The 26597-nt window shown below is 42.1% G+C and overlaps 1 protein-coding gene across 2 annotated transcripts in view; it reads right to left on the reverse strand.

The window, feature by feature from the left end:
* Positions 1–5264: 5264 nt before the first annotated feature.
* Positions 5265–26597, reverse strand: part of PBX1 (PBX homeobox 1) — a 328873-nt gene continuing 307540 nt past the window's right edge. The window contains exon 9 of one of the 2 annotated variants that reach the window (XM_043877021.1): positions 5265–6041. In XM_043877021.1, the coding sequence (XP_043732956.1) occupies positions 6021–6041 (21 nt within the window). In that variant the 3' untranslated portion in view covers positions 5265–6020. The remainder of the gene's footprint in view (positions 6042–26597) is intronic. The other variant, XM_043877024.1, reaches the window with a different exon arrangement.

A 26597-nucleotide genomic window follows, 5' to 3' on the forward strand; every position in this document is an offset into this window, starting at 1 on the left:
TCATTCTGTCTCCAGACCTCACTGGCCTGCTGTCACCAAACCCAACTCAAGTCCAGCACTTTCCATGAAGAGCATGTTTAGGGTTAGTCCTGTCAACCTTGAGAGGTTCTGGAAGCTGGCCATCATAGGAGAAAGTCTGTGAGTGAGAGTTTTTGTGTGTACATGTTCATATTTCCCATCAGGGAAGAATGAGGGCAATCAGGATGAGGCTAGCTGGAAGTCCCCAAGCATCAACGTTATCAGATAATGTTCTGAAGGTCATCTTCAAAAACCAAAGTGCAGCTGAAGATCAGGATGCTTTAGAAGCTCTCGCTATCAAAGGAAGACTGAGCTGAGCACAGCTCACAGCCTCACCACTAACCAACCTGAAGAAGATGCATGCAGCTCTCCAGATTCCAAAACTTGGCTCAGAGCTGCATGGGTGGAATCTGGGAGAGGGCAGTGGTGGGGGCTTGACATAGATAACAGAACTGGAGGATATTTCATAGGTGCCAGCATCTGCTTTCCCCTCTGTTCTTTTAAGGCAAAACTCAACGAACATCCAAGGAGGGCAAGAGACAGGTGTGTGTGTCAGGCTCACTCCACTTTTATTACTCACCCAGGTGAACCAGCTTTCAAACAAAAGTCGGTGAGTTTTGTTGCCTTTCTCTGAACACCAGAGATAGTTTCATAAGAGCTGTCACCATTAAAATGGCATTCTAAGAGGATCTGCACAGCAATGGAATTAAATAATAAGACAGATGAAAGAGTTCAAACGCACAAACCACGGTCCCTGCTCCCAACTCTTTTCCCAGAGAGAACTGACTGATGAATTACTGCGGGTCCACATAGGAAATCTTCTGAAGATGCAAGAATGAAATTTGATAGGAGCTGCTCTGTGCTTGATCACCTCTCTGCCAGTGGGGACACCTCCTACTGGAAGGAATGACAGGCCCCGTAAAAAGAACAGGAAAAGGCCAACCAGGTGAGCGTGTTGGGACAGGCATCTCTTCGGTGAGAAGTCCTCTTTCAGAGCATGGAGAGCTCTGCCAGGACCTGCCAGGGCTGGACTGCAGCAGAAAACCCATCTCCCTGGGGAGGATGTGCCTAAAAGTGGCTTTGGGCAGGTTTGCAATAAGCGCCAAAAAATGTGTACTGTATCACAGATACGCTGAGTTGTGGTTGACCTGTTATGCATTGCTAGAGCACTGCATTAGTCAGGGTGCTCCAGGGAAGCAGAACCAAGAGGTGATATACTGTGTGTGGGTGTGTATGTGTATATATGTATACGTATGTGTATATATGTATATGTATGTGTATATTGTGTTTGACAAGGGCACGATGGCCACACTTACCTCGATGCCAACTGTATTCTTCCCTGTTCCAATTGGTAACAGTAGCACTACCACCTAATCAGAGTCAATTACCTCTGCTTTCTTCTTTTGCTATTGGTCTTTTGTCACAAAGGGCCTAAAATGTCAAGACAGCAGTTGCACCTTATGTAGCTCAATGGGACTCACTATCCTCCTGAAGAAAGCATTCTTGGATTGGGAGTTAGACTTCCAACCCACAAGGACTAGAGATATGGGAATGGGATGCACAAATCTCTTAAGTCATTGGAAATGATGGAAATAGGTTCACTTTGACTTCTACCCTTTGGGGTCTCAGATTCATGGCAATCCACTCCAGTATTCTTGCCTGGAGAATCCTTATGGACAGAGGAATCCCATGGACACAGAATCCCCACGGACAGAGCCCGTGGGTCGCAAAGAGTCAGACATGACTGAGCGACTAAGCACAGCACAGTGCATGATAGGGACAATAATATCTGGAGAAGAGAAGGGCAATCCACTCTAGTATTCTTGCCTAGAGAGTCCCATGGACAGAGGAGCCTGACGGGCTACAGTCCATGGGGTCACAAAGAGACTGAGCTACTTTCACTTTCACATTTCAGGGGCACAGGACCACAGAAGGGTCGTTGATTAAAGATGTACAGTATATTTTGAAAGATAGAGGCCTATCATTTCAAGGTATCATCTCCAAGCTGGTGCTGTCTTGAGACATCCATTTTATCACTCTTACACTCCTACATACCAGCAGCATCTGAAGGTTACAGCACGTCACAGAGAACGTGAAACTCATGGTCATGTGTTCACTGCCATCCCTCCTGTGAAATAGAGGATTCCTTGGTGTGATGGGATGTTATGTAGACTCTTGTGTCAGTGGATCATACACTTTAGAAGCCCTCAAACAGGGATACCGGCTGAGGTCTTGAAGGTAGGAAAGACAAATTAAAATGTGAAGTATCTGTTGATTCTAATCAAGATAAATTATTGCCTCTTACAGAGTGGAAGGGATCCCGTGGTGTCAAGTTGCGGCCAAGTGGTTGCTTTGTCTTCTTGGAGTAGTGCCATCTTGGTGGGGGAGGAGCTCAATTTGGTCTACCTGGTGCATGGACACTTGGCAATTGCAATAGCTATATTAGTCTTGGTGAGTGGGAAAGACATGTATGTTTCCCACCACCATGAACATTCCATTATGCGTCTATCATGCTGGCACTGAGACTACCAATGAAAAAAACAGACTGAATCATTCTACGTATTAATAATTGCCCAGTGCCTATGCTGTGAGGGATGCTGTCTGGGGCATTAAATAAAAGATGCAAAGATATTCATCCTTTGCACTCATTCCCATAAGTCCATACACCATGTGTCCTCCCCAGATCTCTTTGTCTCTGATCTTGAAATCTTTCCTCATCCAAGCTTCTGAACCAGTAGCCATGGAAAAGGAACAGTTTCAGAAGCTTGTACCTGAAATCTTCATCACAAGAGCTCTTACCCTACAGCCCAAGGAAACTTTTGAGGTTTCCATCAGCCACCAAGTATATACACTCTAATTATTCCAACGTTCAGGAACTGAGGAAATTAGCAAGTGTGAGTCCATGGACCTGGTGAGTGCACTGAGACAGACTTAGAACTGCTCCCCTAACAATGAGCCACGGCAATTATCTGGGCCCCAGACATCAGTGTCAATTTGGGATTTCTGTCAAATAGTCTTCAAAATGCCTAGGTAGTCCTCTTCCCCACTATATGCTTACATGAGTAAATGCCAGGGATCTTTTGGGGATGGAATGGGAAAATCATTATGCTAGACATATACTATATTTTTAGGGTCTTTCTACCTGGGCACCTTCTGCCAGTGGGTTCTGGATCTGAAAACTGATTCATATCTGGAAGCTAGATACTAGACCTTGACTTTTAATTGGTTTGCCTGTCCCCAGTCTCCTGATTATGCATCCTTGGTTTCTTTGACTATATAGTAAGCAATGCTCTTGTTGGCTGTCCATCTGCCTTGCCCCTAGAAATGCCATGCTTTACTCGATATCTTCATGGCTCTCTAAGAGTGCGACAAACTTGGCTGTATTCCAAGCTCATCACTCATTACGATAATTAAATCTAGGGTCAATGAGATATGCTTATCCAGCTTCTAGGAGATCTTTAGGCATGAGCAATTCACTATCTCCTGAGACACAGTTTATATCTTCATTAGACATCCACTTTTCTGGAAATCCTTTCTTATGCCACAGAATTTCCAGCAGAAATCCCAGAATTTCTATCCACATGGCCACTCCTTTAGGTATTTGGAAGTATCTACCATGCAAACCCTCTCCCTTACTTCCCTTACTTCCCTCACAATGACTAATTCCCCTTGAGTGAGTGAGTGAGTGAAGTCGCTCAGTCGTGTCTGACTCTTTGTAACCCCATGGACTGTAGCCTACCAGGCTCCTCCATCCATGGGATTCTTGAGGCAAGAATACTGGAGTGGGTTGTCCCTTGCTTCCAGGTTTATTTCAATAGAGCCAAACTTTCACATTCTTCAAGAAAATCAGAATGTTCATTTTAGGTTCCCTGGAGGAGAAACAGAACATACTTGACCCACTATGGCTTGGGAACACAATAATGAAATTGCATATTAAACAGACAACATGTATGGAGTGTGTACTATGTGCCAAGCCTGTGCAAAGCAGTTTACTCACATCATTTTCCCAACAACCAGTCATGTATGCAACAAATATTTATTAAGCACCTAAATCACTCTAGAAACTGGAGATACAGCAGTAAAGAATACAAAAACCCCCTGCCCTTATAGAGCTTACATTCTAGAGGTGGGGAAACAAGCAATAAATAAGATAATTAAGTGCTGTATATAGTAAGTTAGGTGTTGAGTGCTAAGGAGTATAATAAAATGAGGGTAGAAGACAGGAAATGCAGGATGGTTTGCAATTCAGAGATCATGTTCAAGGAAAGTCTCACTAAAAAAGTAAGTTGAGTAAAGACTTGGAGAAGGTAACAGAGTGACTTTTTGTGGATAACTGGGGAAGACCATTCCAAGGAGAATGAACAATAAAGGGCAAAGACCCTGAGGTAGGTATTATTATCTCCATTTTACAGATGGTTAAATGACTTGCTAAAGAGCCACTGCTTGAGGATGGGACCAGAATTTAAACTCAAGGCTACTTGACATGAGGCCTGGTACATAGTATAACTGTCCAGTGATGGAATGTAAGTCAAACACTCTACATTACAAAAGCCTACAAGAGGGAAGAAACTTGCCCAGATGAACACAGTAAGTGCCCTGCACATGAAAACTTTAAAGTGTGAGCTTTCAAAGTTGCAGACACGCGTTCGCATGTCCAGTCATGTAAGTGAGTTCTATCTGAGGAGGCACTGTGAAGTTTCTGAGGTACAGGAGCTGAGCGTAGAGTGGTACACGAAGGTCAGGTGTGAGTGCCATTGCAGCTTGCCCTCCACCTCCTACTGCTGACCACCCTTCGACCATCTCCCACGCCCTCTCCCTCCACCAGTCAGTAACTCTTCTTTCCTATTCACTCCCTGCCAGCCCTTATATGCCAGTTGGTGTACTGCTGCACTACTCTTCAAGGTACTGGACCGTAAGACTTTAAATGTTTCTTTATTTTGTGTTTGTTTTTCATGTATTATTTGTGTGGAAAGTTTTATACGCCTATTGCAGTATAGTACTATATAGCCAAGTGTGTTAGCTGTGTACCTAAGCTAACTATGTAGGGCTCAACAAACAAATTGAACTTATAGACGTGCTCTTGGATCAGAACCCCTTATATGGGGGTGACTTACCACACTTGGAGATGATGGCAGAGTTGAGACCAGGGGGCTCTCATTTTCTGCCACACCATCCCAGCCTCCAGAATCCAGACATTTACTCTCTGGCTAGAAATCTTTCCCAAACCAATGAACAGACTTGTAAAACTTTAGCAACATATTTAATGAGAGATATTTTAAAGAGTCTTGACTTGATGACGTAAATGATGTCTCCAGCTCTGACTCCTTCACTGGCAGTGAGTAACAGAGCATAGAGTTAGATCCTTCTGAACTTGAAAGCAGGTTCCACACTTTTCTCACTATGTGATCTTGGGCAACTTATTAAACACCTCTGACCTCCCAGTATCATCATCCACGGAACAAGGCTAGAACTGTGTCTCAGGGGTGTGGTAAGGATTAGATAAAGTGTGTACAGCACCTTGTAGACTGACTGGGATAGAGGGGATGCTCTAATGTGTTCATTATCTTCTCCCCTTCTTCCATCTCCCTTATGTAATTAGTTGTATTTCTACATGCACAACTCTTGCTTTCTTAATGTATTACAGTTTTATTGAGGGTTGAGAGGTTGTCTTCTATATGTAAGTGCTCACCATATTTTATATTATATGGCAGTACATAGTGAATGCTTACAAGTGATGATTTGGTTGCTGGGTTAGTGGGGAAGAGAAAGAAGAGTGATTATTGCTTTGGGACTCTGTTGTTGCAACAGTCATCTGGGTGCAGCATGTGCCAGCCCACTGCTCACCACAGTTGTTCTGACTGATGTGACCGGCCAGGAGGTATCCTCTTACTTCTTCAAAAGTCAGTATGTGTCATTCTGGGAGATAGACCACTGTTCACTTAGAGGAAGATAAGTCTTCAGTCAAGAGAAGAGTAGCTGTCATCACCAGGTCATCCAAACCATCAGTAGGTTCTTGCAATATCCTGGTAAGAAGCAGAATTCCAGTTTAACTCACAACTTAACACCCTCTACCCACACATCTTTCATCAGGACCACTATCAAAGAGTTAAATTGACCGATTTCAGTTTTTATTTCTTTTGTCCACCCTCTGGCAAGAGCTCAATAAGCAGCTAACCAGCTGAAAATAGGAGGAGAAGAAAAAAGCCTGGACCTCGATGATTCAGGAAATGGCTCATCAGCCATCCAAAATTGAAGTTACTTTTTCATTCATGTAACATGAATAAAAATTCTCTGTGATAAATATTAGGAATAGTTCAATGGAGTATAATTCCTTTCTTTTAATAAAGAAAAGTAAATCATTTGTGTTGCCTTTTTCCCTTCATTAGCTTGTTCAGTCCTCATAAGAACCCTGTAAATTACCCCTAATTTACAGAGGAAGCAACTAATCCCAATAATATTAAATAACTTGCTTAAGATAATAAATTACTAACCCAAGAATTATATGGACATGCTTTTAACTTGATCCCAGTGGTTTTCCTTTGCACCTCATTTTTATGGCTCCATTTAAAAAGGATTGATAAAGGACAGTTTCTCCTGACCCTATTATGAAGGGTCAGTAAAGTTTGAAAGAAATTATTGTAGAACTGTCTTTTCTTTTAGTGATTGTACATAGAACCTAGCCTTAAGACAAACAGATTTTTTTAGAGAAAAAATAATTTTTTTCAAAAGTTAATAATGACTATTGTGACCCCATAGACTGTCGCCCACCAGGCTCCTCTGTCCATAAGATTTTCCAAAGAAGAATATTAGAGTGGGTTGCCATTTCCTTCTCCAGGGGATCTTCCAATCCCAGGGGTCAAATCCAGGTCTCCTGCATTGGCAGGCAGGTTCTTTACCACTGAGCCACCAGGGAAGCTCATAATATTAACTTGTACTTTTCTCTGGATCATTGAGAAATCCCCACAGACATGAGGCTTCACCCTCAATCACTACAGAATGGGGACAGGGTGTCAATGTTCCCATTTTGTGACTGTGGGCTCAAGTGGAAAGAAAGAGAAGCTATAACAAAGTTAGGGAAAGAATCATGCTTCTACATACTGGCCACGTTCAGCTTGACAAACTTTTAAAAATAGATCAATCTATCAATAAATTGTCAAAACATTCATCAAACACATACATAGGAACAAATGCTAAAAGAAAATAAGGAAAATCAGTACTGTTGTTGTGTTAAGGTGATAGGATTATGAAGAAATGTCCCCAATTTTACATATTTTGTAATGATATTATATTATTGGTATTTTATAATATAAAAGGAACATATAAACCAATAATTATATTCAATTCACTGGATGCTGTAAAAGTATCCATTTGCCCAGGACTAGGTTACTTCTTTCCATCAAAGTCCCATTAGTACAGTTTATTGAATTGACACTTTTGGAAGACAGAGTTCTGAATCAGAAGCACTAATATGTTCTCAGTGACATCCTGTAGGTGAAATTAGTTCTTATGGAATTAGCACTCTATACCCAAATAGCACTGGCCTCAATTTCCACTAGTACCCCTCAAAATGAGCAGTGATGTAGAGTTTGACTTTTTGGACTAAAATCTCTTGGAATACCTTCTATAGCAAAGCTTTTTCTTATATTTTTATATTAAAGGCTTGGAAGATTTTTCTTTTAATTATTTCAGTAAATTATGTCCAATTCACTAACTTTTATAATTTCTCATTTATTTCACCAGCTTTTATAATTCCACAAGTAGCTTAGAATGTTGGAGTTTAACGGAGAAAAGAGTTAAAGTTTCCTGTCTGAAAATGAAGAAACTGAGGCTTAGAGAATATACTTTTAAATTGAAAGTAAGTACATATGGTATCACAGTGGAGCATAGCTTACATCATATTTTTCCAACTATAATTACAGCCTGCCCTATGAAGTAAGTATAGCAGTTCTGCTCCTTGATATTACTGCTTTCCTCAATTATAATATTTACTAGTTGAGCAGAAAGTTCTCTATCCATTGGTACTAAAAGCTTAAGAATAAATTTGCTCAGATATGCAGATGACACCTCCCTTATGGCACAAAGTGAAGAGGAACTAAAGAGCCTCTTGATGAAAGTGAAAGAGAATGAAAAAGCTGGCTTAAAACTCAACATTCAAAAAATGAAGACCAATGCCATTCTCCCATATAGAAACGTGTAAACTATCATATGTGAAACGAATCGCCAGTCCAGGTTCGATGCACGATACAGGATGCTCGGGGCTGGTGCACTGGGATGACCCAGAGGGATGGGATGAGGAGGGAGTTGGGAGGGGGGTTCAGGAGGGGGAACACATGCACACTCATGGCGGATTCAAGTCAATGTACGGCAAAACCAATATAATGTTGTAAAGTAAAATAAATAAATAATTTAACAACAACAGCAACAGAAAAAAAAAAAAGAAAAAAAAAATGAAGATCAAGGCATCCAGTCCCATCACTTCATGGCAAATAGATTGGGAAACAATGGAAACAGTGAAAGACTATCTTCTTGGGCTCCAAAATCACTGCAGATGGTGACTGCAGCCATGAAATTAAAAGATGCTTGATTCTTGGAAGAAGTTGTGACAAACCCAGACAGTGTATTAAAAAGAAGAGACATTACTTTGTCGACAAAGGTCCATATAGTCAAAGCTATGGTTTTTCCAGTAGCCATGTATGGATGTGAGGATTGGACCATAGAGAAGGCCGAGCACTGAAGAATTGATGCTTTTGAACTGTGGTGCTGGAGAAGACTCTTGAAATCCCTTGGACTGCAAGGAGATCCAACCAGTCCATTCTAAAGGAAATCAGTCCTGACTATTCATTGGAAGGACTGATGCTAAAGCTGAAGCTCCAATCCTTTGGCCACCTGAAGTGAAGAACTGACTCATCTGAAAAGACCTTGATGCTGGGAAAGATTGAAGGCAGGAGGAGAAGAGGATGACAGAAGGATGAGGTGGTTGGTTGGCATCACCAATTTGATGGACGTGAGTTGGAGCAAGCTATTGGAGTTGGTGACAAACAGGGAAGCCTGGTGTGCTGCAGTCCATGGGGTTGCAAAGAGTCAGACACAACAAAGCAACTGAACTGAACCGAACTGAACTCGTTGGAAAAGACCATAATACTGGGAAAGATTAAAGGTAGCAGGAAAAGGGGACTACAGAGGATGAGATGATTGGATGGCATCAGCAACTCAATGGACATGAGTTTGAGCAAGCTCCAGAAGATGGTGAGGATAGGGAAGTCTGGCATGCTGCAGTCCATGAGGTTGCAAAGAGTCAGACACAAATGAGTGACTGACAACAACAACAATGAATTTTTCATGTTTTATAGTGAGACAGACATTGCCCACATTTAAGAATCTGGCACATAGACAATCTCAAAACTAGGTTTCCATTTCACTTGTTTTCTTAAAGGAGGATATTATCTCATGACTTAAACATCTGAAACAAAATCTATCAGATTAAAAGAAAAGGGAGTCCTCCCTGCCTCTTGCCACCTAAGGGAATTCCATAGCCTGAATATGGGTGGTGCCTCCCCCACATTTATGCCAATTCAAGGTAGAGGTAAGTGAGGTCCAGCATAGAGGAGGTGAGACTAGCTATGTCTGTGCCTCTCTACCTCTTAGGAACTCTTTGAACTTTGCTTCTGTCTTACACGTTATGCTCAATGTAAAATTTAAACCCTTTTTCAGAATTAGCAACATTATCATGACATATATATATATATATAGATAGATAGATAGATAGATATACACACATTATATAACATTATATATATATGTATATATATATATACAGTATTGAGAGTATACTAAATTTTACGGAATAATCCTGGACAGCCAAGGTTGGGCAGAATCATACCACCCATCACGCAGTTACCCAGCACTCAGATTTCTGCCACTTTTCTAGGCTTCCTTTTTCCTCTTCTCCTTTCTGCCTTTCCTCCTTTTTTCCTTTCTGTTATGTTGAGCACTCCAAATTCATCTCCCTATATGATGAGGAGCATTATCACCCTTCCTCTTATGTCTTCACACCCACTCATAATGCTGACACCTCAAAATTCACACTTATTTTTTCTCCAAGAAGATCACTGTCTCTTTAGTTATTCCTGTTACAGTTATAAATACTTCTTTCATTGTCTATGAAAGGTGCAGTCAGAAAAAAATTTCTGGAAGCAATGTGCTGCAGAAAATTGGGCAGTTTCTCCAAAAGTTAAATATAGAATTACAGCAATCCATTCTCAGTATATTTTCAAGAGAAATAAATATACATTCCCTCAGAAACTTATTCACACATGAATGTTCATAGCAGCATTATCATAGTAACCAACAGGTGGAAACAACTCAAATTCTCATCAACAGATGAATAGAAACATAAAACATGACATGACCGCACAGTGGAATATTATTCAGCCACGAAAAGGAACAAAGCGCTGATAACTCGCCATGACATAGATGAACTTTGAAAACATTATGCTGAGTGAAAGAAACCAGATAGAAAATCTTACCTATCATATGATTCCTTTTATATGATATAGAACCTAGAGGTTACCAGGTGATGAAAGTGGGAGGAATGGGAAGTCCTTACTTAATGGGCATGTATTGTTTTTATAGATGATGAAAATGTTTTGAAACTCATGAGAAATGCTTCTTGTACAACATTGTTGAATACTCTAAATACCACTGCATTGTACACTTTTAAATGGTTAATTGTATGATATGCAAACATACTTCAATTTAAAAAATTTGCATGTGTGTGCACACACATACACACACACACACACACACACAGAAGAGGGAGTCATGAGGTGAGGGTAACATTGAAAATTTTTCAGGCCCGCCTTATAGACTCTCAGGCAGTTTTGGGAGTTGCCTAACTGTCTCAGGAGGGGCACAGCAGGCTCTGTATTCGGATGCATTCTTATGGAGTTAGACGCCTGGGTTCTAGGCCTGTTCTAATTGTCATCTGTGTGAGTCTGAGAAAATCACTTAATATCTCTCTTCCTTATCTCTCTTTTCCTTAAAATCACTTAAGGAAGGCGTTGGACTAAACAATCTTTAAATCATTTGGATTACATGAAATAGACCGGTTAATTTAAGCAGAAAAGGAAAGTACTAGAGAGAGATCAGTTGGCTCACAGAACCTAAGGAAGCCTGGGTAATTAGTCTTAGAAAAAGATAGAACTAGGACACCTTGGTGGGTGCGTTGAAGAGGGTAGAAGCTGATGGTGGGGGCCGGGGGTATGATGTAGGGGGAAAGTCTCATTGAAGTGCTGCTGCTAAAGGGGTAGATGCTGGGAAATAAAAACTGTAGTCTTTTAGGACCTTCCTAGCTATTTACTTCTTCCCCCTTCCTTCCTTCCTCCCTTCCTTCTTTTATTCTTTCCCTCTTTCCCCTCTTTTCCTTTCTCTCTTCCTCTTGCAAATATGAACTGGCTTTTAAGCTATGGAGAGATTAGATTTTAGTACACAAAAGTGAACTGTTTTCTTCCAGAAAAATTTCCATTTCTTTCCAGACTCCCAGGAGGATGAACCCATGGTAGGAAAAAAAAAGGGGCTTCCTGGCTGCGGCTGGGTACCAGAAAGCTTGAGGGTGGCAGTGCCCACAAGGATCGTAGCCAGAAAGGGCTGGGAGCACTGAACTCAGAGCAGATGGCTAAGAGAACAGTCCACCAAAGGCCCTGGGTACCGCTGCTAGTCAGAGGGGTTTCCTTTCAGAATGTTCCCATTAACACATTTTCTTGGCATTAGCCTTATGGCTGCTGGGATGAGTAGCTTTTTTCTTTTCCAAACTGTCCTTATCAGTAATGCAACAATAGCTAATTTAATTAGCTGACCTGAATGGCAGCCAGTTTGAGCTAATTTGGTTTCGCTAGCTGCTCCCTGGTATGTCCAGAACTGATAAGCATACTTCCCTCCAGACAAACAGTGGGGATTTTAAGGGGGCAGTGAGAGGGAAAATAACCCTTCCAAAGTCTGTCTTACACCTGTGGGATTTTGTACTTCAGCAAAGGCAAGTTATTCTTGAGTCAGTATTCCCTAAGGGTCTGTCAAATTTGTAAACTGAAAGATAAAAAAGACAACCTGGAAATTGCAAAGGCAAGGTGCCCAGGATGAGACAGCCAGGGAAAACCATTCCCCTTAGCAGAAAGAACACTTGGCCAAAAGATTTGGATCTTAGCCACTGACTGACCTTCCCCAAGTCACTTTACCTCTGTGTCTCAGCTACTCATGCATAATAATAATATGCAGGACATATGCATCACATATCTCTGGAGAAGGAAATGGCAACCCACTCCAGTGTTCTTGCCTGGAAAATCCCATGGACAGAGGAGCCTGGCAGGTTACAGTCCATGGGGCCGCAAAAAATTTGGACATGACTTAGCGACTAAACAACATGCATCATATATATTACAATATCACATATATAATATGAATAATAATAACCATTGCCCTACTTCCTACATAGATATGTTGTAGAACTGCAACACTATAATGAAGAGGAGATTTCTTGTCACATATAAAGAACTATGCCAATGGGAAACATTTTGGTAATTAGCACACTACTATGAGTGTAGTCTGTTCCTCCAGGGCAAGAACCAAATACAATTCCTCTTTGTGGCCCTAGTGCTTGTCAACTGAATGAGAGAGAAAGAGAAGTATGAGGAGATGGGTAGGCATAGTTCACGGTATGCAGAGGTCAGCAGACAACTAAATATCATAAAATGTAAGCTGGCTTTTCAGTTTAGCACCTTAACCTTCTCCACCCTTAACAACTTCCTACCCTCTTGACAAGAGAAAACGGGTTCAGAAAGACAACACTGTCGATGTCAGATTTGTATTCACAGAAGAGCTATTCTATACCACCTGCATCTCTGCCCACCATCCCTCACCCCAAGGTCTTCCAGGGCAACCTGCCTCCACTAGCAGGTGAAGGACCACACCCAAAGCAGGCTTTTGTGTTTGCTTTGGGGTCTTCTTTCCTTTTAAGTGCTGCATTTCAATGAGATACACTGAATTATACATTGAATTATAATTTGCATCTATTCACACGGAATATAAGGCATCTTGCTTGAAATGAGTGGATTTGAAAAAAATTGGAGTAGGAAAGATCTTTAGGATAGTATTGTTCATTCCCATAATTTTTAAAAAAATTAATTCATTTTTAATTGGAGGATAATTGCCTTACAGTATCATTTTGGTCTCTGCCATATATTAACATGAATCAGCCATAGGTATACCTATGTCCCCTAGTTCTTGAACCTCCCTCCCGCCTCCCTCCCATCCCACCCCTCTAGGTGGTCACAGAGCATCGGCTTTGAGTTCCCTGAGTCATTCAGCAAATTTCCACTGGAAGAGCTGACTCATTGGAAAGGACCCTAATGCTGGGAAGGACTGGGGGCAGGAGGAGAAGGGGACGACAGAGGACGAGATGGCTGGATGGCATCACCAACTCGATGGACATGGATTTGGGTAGACTCCGGGAGTTGGTGATGGACAGGGAGGCCTGGTGTGCTGCGATTCATGGGGTCGTAGAGAGTCGGACACGACTGAGTGACTGAACTGAACTGAAGTGATCTAGTTTTACATTGGTAATATTGTGTTTCAATGCTACTCTCTCAATTCGTCCTACCCTTTCCTTCCCCCACCGTGTCCACAAGTCTGGTATTTGGTCAAATCTATTTTTACCCATCCCAACAACTGTGTTGAGCACTTTCCCTCACTGCACACCCTTCCCTGGGAGATCTCATCCATCCCCCCAGCCCCGCTGCACCCCATAGGCTGAAACCTCACACGCCATCGTCTGCAACCCTGACCTCAGCCCTGAGCTTAGCATCCAGAAACACAACTGCCCGTTAAGGGTTTCTACCCGAATCACCTATTGCACCTCATATCTAAGATTCTCAAAACTGCCCTCATCACCTAGTTTGCAAAGTCTGCTTGTCTTAATTTTATGTTTTTTTGAGTGGTTTACAGTTTCCAAACCAGAAACCCAACTTTTCCTTCATCCCATCTTCTTGGTGGAAAATGAGTTTATTGATTTTGCCTTCCAAATATCCCTCCAATTCAAGTCTTTCTTGCCACTGAAATTATTTTATTTATATTTTTCATCTTTCATCCCCTACTTCAAACAGAAATTTCTTAAAGGCAGAGATTCCATGCATATCGGGCAAATAACCAACATTTGTTGATCTGAATTGAATTAAAATCTCCCTTACTCTGTTCCGCCAAATTTCCAAATCTTTAGTGAATAATAATTACTGTACTGAAGATGTAGTTGAGTTTCTCTATTCTACTGCAACAGCTATTCCGATGGACTCTAAATTCAGTCAGTCCCTAAACTTGGGGTAAGTACAGCCTGCTCAGCTGGCAACCTCATTGACAGGCCTACCTTCTGGGTTTGCTCTAAAATTTACAGCTCAGACTTAGACCACTCAGCAGAGTCTCCAGTGTTTCCAGGAAAGGCAAATCTACTCTAGCTGCCTTCATTACTTCTTTATAGATTCATTGTCTTTGACTTACTCACAGTTAAACATAGAATCAGGTGTGGAATATTCTTCATAATGTCAAATTACAAGTATATGCCTACAATACATTGGAAGTATTTGGAATTTCTTAACAATTGGTGTCTCAACAATAATTTTTTTTGTTGTTTTATAGTTATTTCTCTAACCTTGACTTCCCTGGTGGCTCAGATGGTAAAGAGTCTGCCTACAACTTGGGAGACCCAGGTTCAATCCCTGGGTCGGGAAGATCTCCTGGAGAAGGAAATGGCAACCCACTCCAGCATTCTTGCCTGGAAAATCCCATGGACGGAGGAACCTGGTAGGCTACAGTCCATGGGGTCACAAAGAGTCGGACCTGACTGAGCGACTTCACTTTCACTTTCTCTAACATTTACTTAGTTCCTGGTATAGATTTCATATCTATTTTTTTCCTGAAGCATGAGCCCTAGTGTTAGTGGATGACATTACTGCATATGGAAAGGCAGCCCAATCAAGGAAGGGTCTTGAGCCAGACAACCTCAGTTCAAATTCTGACCCACCACCTACTGTCTGTGAGAATGACAAATGACCCTATCTCTCTAGCTCACCTTCCTCATCTCTAACTGGGGGTAATAATGTCTCCACATACTTCCTAGGCTTCTTGTGAAAGTTGAAAGAACTAATTCAGGAGTTGCATTTACTACTCCATTTGGCACAATGTAAGACAGCTATTACTTGATATTGATATATATTACTTGATTGTGAGAAAAGAAGGGCATCAAAGGGGATTTTGATGAAAAAAAAGGTTTTACCATTTTAAATTTTTAATTGCAAAACTAGTTGTTTACCATGGACAGATTCTGTGCTATTCAGCTTACCTATATTATCTCATCTAACTTGCGAACTGCACATCAACTCTATAATGCAGCTTTTATTATGCCTATTTCACAGATGAGAAAATTAAACCTTAGAGAGGTTAAGAAACTTACCACTTGACACACAGATAGTAAGCGACAGAACTAGAATTTTAACTCTGGACTGTGTCCAAAGCTAAAATTAAATAAAATACATACCATTTATTCAAAGTCCTTACGTCTCTGTAAGTAAAACAAAGAAAAAGAAAATACTTGGATGAATCACAAAATAACTATGCTGAGTGAAAGAAGCCAGACCAACAAAAAGTATATATTACCTGATTCCATTTATATAAAACTCTAGAAATGCAAGCTAGTTACAGAGAGCAACAGAGAGCAGACCAGTGGTGCTTGGGGAGGGTATTAGGTGAGGAGTGGTGGAAAGGATGAATCAAAAAGAAAACTTTTGACGCTGATGGATATCTTTAATATCTTGATTGTGGTGATGGTGCACATATATGTTAAAACTAACCAAATCGTGTATTTCAAATATGTTCAGCTTACTGAATGTCAATTATGCTCAATAAAAGTGTTTAAAAACCACAAGCTACTTTTGTACCCTCAAAATCATACAGTTAAATGAAGAAAACCACTGCACTGCTGGGGTCAGGCTTTCTGTGTCTCTACAGAAAATAGTCATGCCTTCTGCTTTATTCCACTGCTCTATTACCTTAATGTGCTGGCCTGGAGGATAAATGAAATAATAAATGCAGAGCCCTGAACACAGTATCTGGGTCACGGGAGGCACTCAGTTCATTCTCTTCCCCCACCTGCCTTATAGATTAGTCCCGACTTCTCAGAAATGCAAATACCTGTGCCTTCACCTCTGTAGGCTTTCACTATCCCTGCACTGGAGCCTTTTTACGACCGCCTTAGAGCCAGCTAGCATCCTTTTCCTCCTCTAATTGTCCCTCAGAGACCCAGGTGGGGTGAGTGCAGCGGGCACGTGGAGGCCAGAGAAGCCCAGCAGAAGAGACGGCGCTGGTGTTGAGCTCTGTGAACGAGGACCTCATTCATCTTCACGGACTTTGCTGTGCCATCCATTTTAAATGACATGGTAGCCGACCCGTTTATCAAGATTCAGCATACTACTCTATTATTATGATTATTTAGCATTTACATAACACTGGATTTGCAAGTGCTTAATAATAATTTATTTATTACTTCATCTAACTACTCACTAATGGAAAATTTAAGGGGTTGTCCAGAGTTCACTGACCTCCACTTTGGAGACACCTTAGGCCATTTCCAACAGCATGCCCAAGTACCAGTTGTGAAATATTTTAATGAAAAACCATTTGGTATATATATATATCTATTTTTTCCTTGGCATTTGTAATATATCTACTGAGATAATACTCTTTCTTTACAATGAATAAAATAAGTATTATTATTAAAAATCCTCTGAAGATCCTCTGGAGTAGGAAATGGCAACCCACTCTAGTATTCTTGCCTGGAAAATCCCATAGACACAAAAGCCTGGCGGGCTATAGTCCATGGGGTTGCAAATAGTCGAACACGAATTAGTGACTAAGCCAACATTATAAATAAGTAACTGAAGCCATGTCTCTCTAGAACTTGTATGGAGGCTACAGGAGTGAACCCCAGGTGTGTGCAGACATGGAAACCCACCACTACATCTTCTGTCAAGAAAGGGCTCATTGCCTAGCTGGGTGGAGTGTGCCAGCTGGCATCTCTACACTACAGAAATGTGGCCATTTCTGCCCAACACGAGACTCCTCTCAAAGACAGGCTTTGTTTCAGAGCTCCTCTTTTACAGGTATACCTCACTATTTGATGGCTTCTCTACCCAATCACGCTTCCATCCCCTTTCCTGTCACAGATGTAACTCTCCAATAAACATTTTTCAGTCCTTACTTCACCTCAGTGTCTGCTTTCCAGAGAACCCAGCCAGCCACTATGAACCTAGAGTTTATACTCTGACAATAAGCATGTCTCTTAGGCAAGTGTCTCTGGATTGTAAAATTTTCACCACTCTATTGGGATGGTTGGCTTTGGTTCTTTCAAGGGTCTTTCCATTTCTTCCATCCTTCTACCTATGAATTTGTGTGGAATTGAGTTTGATATTAATATAAATTCTGTGCCTTTAACCTTTATGCAAGAGGTTTTGTGATGGAGAAAGATTTTAAGCAACAAACTCAAGATCCTCCTATTTTCCTATCTACAATAACCTATAATGATTCCAGCTCTGTTAGAATGTACAATAGAAAGATGATTATGAGTATGGATTGAAGAGTGTGAAAATTACACAGTAAGAATGTATGTGTATGTGTAAAGTATATCTAACAGAAAACATGCAAAAACCATAATTAAATAAATATCATAGGTGATCTAATTCTTATACATACATAAAATATTGGTCAAGACAGAAGATCTCAGAGCAGAGAGAAAACAGATAGAGAGATCTCACTGATAGATAGGGAAGACAGAACTGCATTCTTAGAAGATCTAATACCTGAGTCTGATGGTCCCTGAGAAAAAGTTTAAACGAACCACCCCAAAAGGGAACAACTCCTTGGACAGGGCACACTTCAGAATTCTGGGAGATGCAACTCTCCCTGATCAGATGCTCAGACTTTTCACCTGTGGAGGTTTGATTTTCAAGCCAAGAGTCAAAACAGAAGGTGTGTGCCTGTTCTCTTCATGTCCCTACTTGTTTTAAACTGTTGTTTGTAAACCATTTTTGAAAGAAGCTTGGTCTCCACCTTTTCTCTGGATTCTTTGGTGGTCTCTGGTCAAAGGTGTCTGTCACAAAAGAAACTGTTAAGAGACTTAATTAGGGTTTTTGAAAGTAAAAGCCAACAAGAATCTATTATGCAATGATTATAATAAAAAATCTGTCACTGTAAGGCCTAAATGCACAGTTGTCATTGGGCACCAGCCCTGAGAATCACATATGTAAATAGAGGTCTGAAATTTGAGAGGTCATACTGGCCAAGATTTTAACACATATTCAACAAAGCTTTATATAAACTCATCGAAGACTGATCTGTAATCAATTAGGAAGGTCATGTGGGATATTTGAGAGAGATTTCGCTGCAGCTCTTAAAGACCTGGTGAAAGAAGGTATACCCCCCAAATGCCAATGATAAAGACTCAGTAATAATCTAGACTTAATTATTTAAATGACATTTCAGAGCAAGTAATAAAGGAATTTGGGACTTAGAGAAGTCAGCATGAAGCTACCAGAAACAAGTTACCACACATTCATGCCATGCACTGTTTGGTAAGGGGATTCATGGACTAGCACGTGTCTCCTCGTGTGCTAGAAACAGAAGCACTGTCTCTTCAGTGTACAAAATTTTTCTTGGTATTCCTCAGCATAGAGTGGGTACTGTGGGAAGTCACATCCCAATTACTGGGAAGGAATAATGTTGCATGAATCAACCCTCAGCCAAAATTTGTCTCCAGTCTTTTTCTACAAGGCTCTGGGCCTGTCCTGTCCTGTGGAAAATATTAATGACTTGAATGGCCGTAGCAAGGGAGGGTGGCTATGTATCTGGCCTTTAGAGTCAGACAGAGCTGGGTTTAAATCCTGACTCTCCTACATACTGGCTGTGTATCCTTGGACAAGTTACTTAACCTTTCTGAGTCACATTGCGCTTAACTATAAAATGGGGATACGGACTTCCCTGGCGGTCCAGTGGCTAAGACTCTGCATTCCCAATGCAGGGGGCCTGGATTTGATCCCTGGTCAAGGAACTAGATTGCACATGCCACAACTAAAGATCCCACGGGCTGTAACCAAGACCTGGTGCAAATTAATAAATAAAATAAATAAATATAAAAAATAAAATAATAAAATGGTGACAGCACATACTCAGCAGAGTTGATGAAGGGAGAATGAAACGCTGTGCTGTGTAAAGCGTAGTATCTGGCAGAGACAGGCTTCCCGAATGGTAACTGTCCGCTGCACGTTGAATACATCGTCTGAGAGTAATGAGAATATGTTGGCTGACAAAATCAGGATCCAAAAAGGTCTCACCAGGCTGGACTCGAGGACCAAATCTAATAGGATGGCGTTTAACAAAGATAAATGTAAAGGGGCTGCAATTAGGCCTGAGTAGCAAGCTGCACACGTACCCAGTGGGGAGATAGGGCTTATCAACAGCACACCTGGAAAAGACTTGGGGGCACTGCGTGACTCTTTGCTCATTAATGGGTCAATCGGGTGAAGTGGCTGCCAAAAAGCAAAGGCAGTCTTAAGCAGTGTAAAGGCTCATTGTCTGGAACAAAGGGAGGAATAATGCCTGTCGCCATGACCACACTTGGGTACTACACTTTAATAGGGGTGGTGATAAGCTGGGCTTTTTAAAAGACACAGAATCAGGATAGTGAGGAGACACAAACTCAGTCAAAGCAGAGAAGAGTGGAGGCCAGGAATGCCAGGGAGGCTTAGGATAAGTGTTTACAAACGTGAGAAAAGCAGTTATGTACTTGATGATGAATTAGAGCTCGGTAATACAAATTCCTAACTCTTTGCCTGTTTAATGTTGCTCAGGGGAGAATTAGGATGAGGGTGGCGTTACAGAAAGGAAGGCTGATGTGCAGTATAAAGAAGAGGCCTTGACCTATTGATGCTGTCACAAACAGGCAGGGATTGAGTCCCCCATCCCTGGAAGCATTCAAGCTGAGGCTGCAGAATCACCTGCAAAGGATAGTATTAAGTGATTAATACACCCCCTGGAGCAGAGCTCAACCTGCAGCCCACATGACCCCAGAAATTGTTTGCAAAATCCTGTAAGTGTGTGTGCAGAAGTTCATTTTTCTCTGGGTACAGGGTTCATGACCTCTTCAAATCTTTTGTGGAACCCAAAAAAACTACCCTGAAAAGATGAAGATAAACTGAGTTGATGTACTATTGCTTTCAAATTTGGACATCCGCTGTATGCTACTAGTCTTGGTACCGGAGACACAGAGATGAGGAAGGTATTATGTTTATCCCTGTAAACGGAAGCCTTGAGTTTGGTGTGTTCTTTTAAACAAACAAGCGTAAAAGATTCCTTATCTGTGCTATGATAGAGAATGATGTACAGAAGAGCAACAGGAAAGAGAGTGGTCCTTTCTTCTGGAAGGAGATTCCCTCTGACTCTGTGATCTGGGGACTCCATCAGCCTCCTTCACCACTCTTTGGGTAAAAGCTATGCTCATAGACTTACCAAGGATTCCAGGGGATGGAAATTTAGCAAAACCAGCAGACATCTTGGGAGTCCCAGAAGATTCTGAAAATGGCTTATGTCTAGACCGTACCTTCCCCCAAGATCCATCCTATGTAGCTATGATGAGGCAGGCTCACTAGAGTGTCCTAAAAAGAGATGTCATGAAATCTGTAGGAATATGTTTTTGATCCGTTCATGAAAACCCAAGTCACCCACTGCCTGGGCCTGTGAGCACAATATTAAACTGCCAACCTGCTTTACATTTATTTACCCACCATGTAATGCCTGCTTTATTGAGCCAATAAATTGGAGGCAGTAATATTCACCCATCAAAATCTACCTGGCTTCCAAGACCTGGCTCTCAGCCGACACCCTTCAGAGGTGCCCTCAGGCCCTCTGCCTGCCAAGAGCACCTGCTCCCTAAACCTCTGCAGCACCCACTATGTATATTGTCATTAGGCACCTACTGTTTACCATTTTGCACTGTCACTTGTCTGTATCCTATGAGTACATTTTGTCTAGTTTTAGATGAGACAACTCTTGCCTGACATGATCATCAATTCTCCAGGGATGGAGAACCTGTTTTAAATCTTTCTCTTCTATCTTCCATTAAGCTTTTCCTGGGGCACCTTATGTCATAGGGGCTCAGTTAAATAGAATGCAACAATCATTATAAAACTGAAGTGTTTCAGATAATCAGCTTGATCTGGTTGACAAGCAAATGTGAAAAGGGAGTGGATGTGGGATTTAAGACCCCGATAGCGATGTAAATGAGTTTTCTATACCTCTGATTGGTCACCACATTAACTTGGATAGGAAGTGGGGAGTAAAGCCCTCCTTGTCTCTCATAGTGATATATCCAGAGGAACTGTGGATAAGCAAGGATGTTGAAATGTGCTTTTCCAATGCTAATAGTTTCATTGCTTTAGTTTTAAACTTGTTTGGCTAGAATCACAGACTGTCAGAGCTAAAAAGATGCTAGATTCAGAAATACAAACTCCTCCTTTTATAGGTGATGAAACTAAAGTCACTAGAAGCAAAGTAATTTTAGGTCAAGGATAGCTAAAATGACTTGGTTATAGAGCTGCTTAGTAGCAAAGTTGAGACTAGGACCTAGGTTGCTCGAGTTCCAAGTAAGAGCTTCTCTACTTAAATCCTCTAGACTCACGTCTGTCCAAGTAGAGGGTATAGTCCTGACAATGGACTACAGGGTCCCTTAGTTACTACACCTATTTCTGTCCCTTTTGCTCTCTCTGCTACAGGCATGCTGGCCTGGGCATTGTTCCATGAAATATCAGGCAAGCTCCGCCCTCAGGACCTTTGAAAATGCTGTACCTGCTTGGATTGCTTTTGACCCAAATATCCACGTGGCTTGCTGCCTCATCTCCTTCAGGTCTTGTTCAAATGTCACCTTTTTAGTGAGGCCTCCCCAGGCATCCCAATTAAATTTACCTGCTCCTGCTGCCTGCCCCCGCCAAACATTCATTCTCTCCTTTCTCTGCTGACTTTTCTCTTTAGCACTTATTACTAACATTCACTAATAGTTTATTTATTTATTTCTGTTTATGTATCTCTCCTTTATTATACTCTGTGCTCTCAGAGAGGTTTTTTGTTTTTTTTTTAACTGCTTCATTTGATTATCTATTCCTGATATTTAGCACATATATACACAGTACATCATGGGAAATACCAGGATGGATGACTCACAAGCTGGAATCAAGATTACTGGGAGAAATGCCAACAACCTCAGATATGCAGATGATAACACTCTAATGGCAGAAGGTGAAGAGGAACTAAAGAACCTCTTGATGAAGGTGAAAGAGGAGAGTGAAAAAGCTGGCTTAAAACTTAACATTCAAAAAACTAAGATCATGACATTAGGTCCCATCACTTCATGGCAGACAGATGGGGAAAAGTGGAAACAGTGACAGATTTTATTTTCTTGGGGCTCCAAAAATCAATGTGCTATCAAATTGTGGTGCTGGATAAGACTCTTGAGAGTCCCTTGGATAGCACGGAGATCAAAGATGTCAATCCTAAAGGAAAGCAACCTTGAATATTCATTGGAAGGACACGCTGAAGCAGCAACTCCAATACTTTGGCCACCTGATGCAAAGAGCCGACTCATTGGAAAAGACCCTGATGATGGGAAAGACTGAGGGCAAGAGGAGAAAAGGGAGGCAGAGTTTGAGACACTTGGATAGCATCACTGACTCAACTGACATGAGTTTGAGCAAACTCAGGGAGATAGTGAGGGACAGGGAAGCCTGGCGTGCTGTATAGTTCATGGGGTCACAAAGAGTCAGACATGACTGAGCAACTGAACAGCAATAACAAGTGGCACATAGAAAGTGCTTAGTAGATTCTTGTTAAATGAGTGATAGTGCTGACTGGGACAGAAATCAAAGTCCAGGAGTGTCACTGCAAGATTCAAGTACATATGAGCCAATGGCCAGAGAGGTAGCCATATTCTGGTCCTCACGTCTTTCCTAGAAACCTGCCAGAGGCACCTGGAGCCGAATCTTGGACGTTACCCACCTCCTCCTGGCCTGCTGGAGTTACCCAGGGTCCCTAACAAACACAGCAGAAGGAGGCAGATGGATCTCATGGGGTTTTAACCATGGATTTAAAGTTGTAAACTTCAGATTTTTCAGTAGAGTCAAGGCCCCATGGACCACCTCATCAACTGTCACATAGCATCTAAATAAACCTTAGCAGATGAATCAAATGTCTGGGGCTGACTGGGGCAGGGCATCCCTGAGATAATACTTAGGTTCTTTTAAAGTGTAAGCTCACTGTTAACCTGCATCAGAGACCAGAACCAACATTCAAACTGTCAGAGGCCTATTTGCCAATGGCCAGGAGAACCCTTGTCACTTGCCAGCGAGTATCCCAAAAACACTTAGAGAAGCACTGACATGGATGAGCAACATGCAGTATTCGGACAACAGTGAAATGTTTCACTACCCTGGAGCCATACAAATCACGAGACCTGCATCCTGCTCCATACCTGGCTTCCAACTGAGCATCACCTGAGGGAGAAGGGTGCCGACCCCAGAGACTGTCCGGGGCCTCCGTGTGTGAGCCCAGACCTTCCGCTGAGAATTCTTCAAGGGCCAAAGAAACAAGACAGAGAATTCCGTCACGCCCAGTGACATAGATCCAGGCATTCCCAGGCATTTTCCAATCCAAAGTGTCACGTGGCCCTCCTTCTGGCCCTTCCCATCCCTTGGACTATGTTACTTATATGGTCACATGATCACATGCGGTCTTGCTGTCCCCACCCTTCTTACCCTCCATGTAGGGGTTACTGTGGGTGGGGCAACCCTGTAAACCCAGGTTCAAACATCAATTCAGAATAAGATTTTTCCAATAAAGGCCTGAACCCTTAACCATGGAGCATGTTACGCTTTAACAGTCCCTCCCAGCCCCCCAGCTGAAAGGAGAATGATCTCACTTGGTCCTGGGACTCTCAAAGACCTTTCTGACCTGAAGAGCTGCTCTGAAACCTGGCTTTTCAAGGGAAGTAAGGACAACTTCATGAGGACACTGGTTATGACAAGGGGCCTCCCTCAGAAGTCACCTCTGACTCTGGCCAACAGGAAAGCATCAGCCAGCTTCTTAAGCTGCCGTCGTACACAAGCAAAAATCTGCAGCTGACTCTGAGACCCTCTCCTCTTTCTCTCTCTCCATATTCTCTTCTTTCTCCAGCACAAAATGCTTGGGGCCCACCTGAGACCTAACATTTGTCTATTTTGAGAATAGATGAGTATTTATTAGAATTAAACAGCTGGGAGCCCTGTGATATTTAGACGGGTATTAGGAGGAGTGTATAAGAAGAAGATAATGCTGGGTCTTTTTTTCTGTAAACCAGTCTGGGCTTAGTTACTGAGGGGATTTCTTGGGTCTCCTGTGAGAGCCAGATACAGTTAATTTCCTGCGAAAGCTGCGGGCTGGGCCGCGCTGATATTGCAGTGTTATTTAGAATAGAAAGGTCAGGCCTGAGATTGAATAATCATTGACAAGAAATCCATGGGGGATAGGAAGCAGTTGGTGATCAGTGACTGAAACCTGGCCTGACTCCACCCCTGCTTCTCTTTCTTCTCAGGATCTGGCTGATCCGGGGCTTTGTTTAGCATTCTTCTCTGGAAAATGTTTCTTGAACCCTCAGAGCTAATGGGCATGGTGTGTGGAGACAGGGAACAAGACAGCCTTCGGGCAGCATTCCAGATGGGATGCTCAACCTTACACACTTGATGTGCCTGAGCTGGGGTCATCCTTTGCCCCGGGCACCTGTGTGTGAATTTTCAAATTACCAATGTGCTTTCTCCTCAGCACCTAGAAGCACTCTGAACCTCGATAGGATATTTTTCTCTGCCTGGCCTCTGAGACAGAATGTCTGTAGCTCAGTCTCACAGCATGCCCCCCGTGTGAAGTCAAATGTGGGATGCTGGGCCAGTTCACTGGCAACCCGACGGAGGGAGGACGGCTGTGTGTCGCGCATGCGCTGTGCCCTTTGGAACAGAGTGTTCGTGAATCCTGACCCTGAGATCCCTGCTTTACAGACGAAGAGGCTCAGGAGGCTCAGAGAGGCTGAATAACGTGCTCATGATCTCCCAGCTCTTAAGCAGCAGAACAAAGCTTTTAAACCCAGGGCTTTCCAGGCGCCGAGTATGTGTTCTTTGTCTGTCTCATGCTGTCTCATAAATTTCCTAATCTCCATTTAGACTGCTTCTCTGGTGCTGCCTTCCTTCTCTTTAATCCAGTCACCCTAGAGCAGTCCTCAGAAATTCTGATTTTCAATAAAAATTTCTGTCTTGTTGAAAACCATCAGGAGTCGCCATGTCAGAGACCAGATCCCACATACTGGATGGCAGGAGGTGGGGTCCAGCTTGGAAAGGGGAGAGATGGTCAAGGGGATTGCTTTGGTGCCTTTTGAAGCTCAGATGCCATCCAAGGTACTTCTTTTAAAATTCAGTTAATTTCTTCAGACTTGTTTTGGAATGATTCTTCAAAGCATAGTCACTTGTTTAACTTGAGAACCTTAAGGGCACAAATAATATTGACAAAATAGTCAACGGCAATAATAATAGGTTATACTATTATAACCGATAATAATTATCAGTTACAAGTTAATATCTATGGTTAAAGTTATTCTGAGTGTCACGAGTGGAGCCAGGTAAGGGTTAGCGTCCATGGTTCTGGGTAGAATGAGGTCAGGATTGAGGTTACATCTCTGTGGGTAGCTCACAATCTACCTAAGATTATCAATATGGGAAGTCTTTTGAAGACGACTTCAGGGCACGGTGGGACACGTTTGGTCTGTTGCTGCCGGTCTTGTCACGGAGTGTTCTGGCATCTGCTGCTTTCTGAGACTCCGTGGCTGGGTAGCAGGAAGGAATCTTGCATACTGGACTGGGTGATAGAAGGACACTGAACCAACAGACTCTTCCATGGCTGCCCACCCTGGAAAAGAGGCTTGCGTATTTTTAAGAATGAAGCTCCTAATGTATCATTAGATGACCTGAGTTATCTCTTTTCCCCCAGATTATGGAAATTCACCTCCTTGCCTGAGATGCAATTTGATCACTATTGTCAAACTAGTTACAGACTAATGAATAGAAACATTTGTTTGGCTTTTACAACATTTAAAATTTTGATTAAAGAAAATATATTCATTTTAAGGGCCATGATCTTGTGGTTAGTATTTGGACTATAGACTAGAAGTCCTGAGTTTTACATCTAGATAGGACTACACTTTTCAATTTTTTGAAATAATCACGGTAGCTTTGTGCCTTGAGTCCATTTCCTAACACCATAGAAAGTGCAGGGACTTGCCACGGACTAGGGAGTTTGTTTGAAATGTGAGTTCTTTAGCCCAGAAAAATATCTGCTGTTATCTACTACCACCTTCTGTTCCTGCTTCAAGTCACACACCTAGGCCAGAACCACTTCTTTCAGGCCACCTGTACCTGCATTCC

Source organism: Cervus elaphus, chromosome 20, assembly GCF_910594005.1.
Source record: "Cervus elaphus chromosome 20, mCerEla1.1, whole genome shotgun sequence".
Classification (NCBI taxonomy): Eukaryota; Metazoa; Chordata; class Mammalia; order Artiodactyla; family Cervidae; genus Cervus; species Cervus elaphus.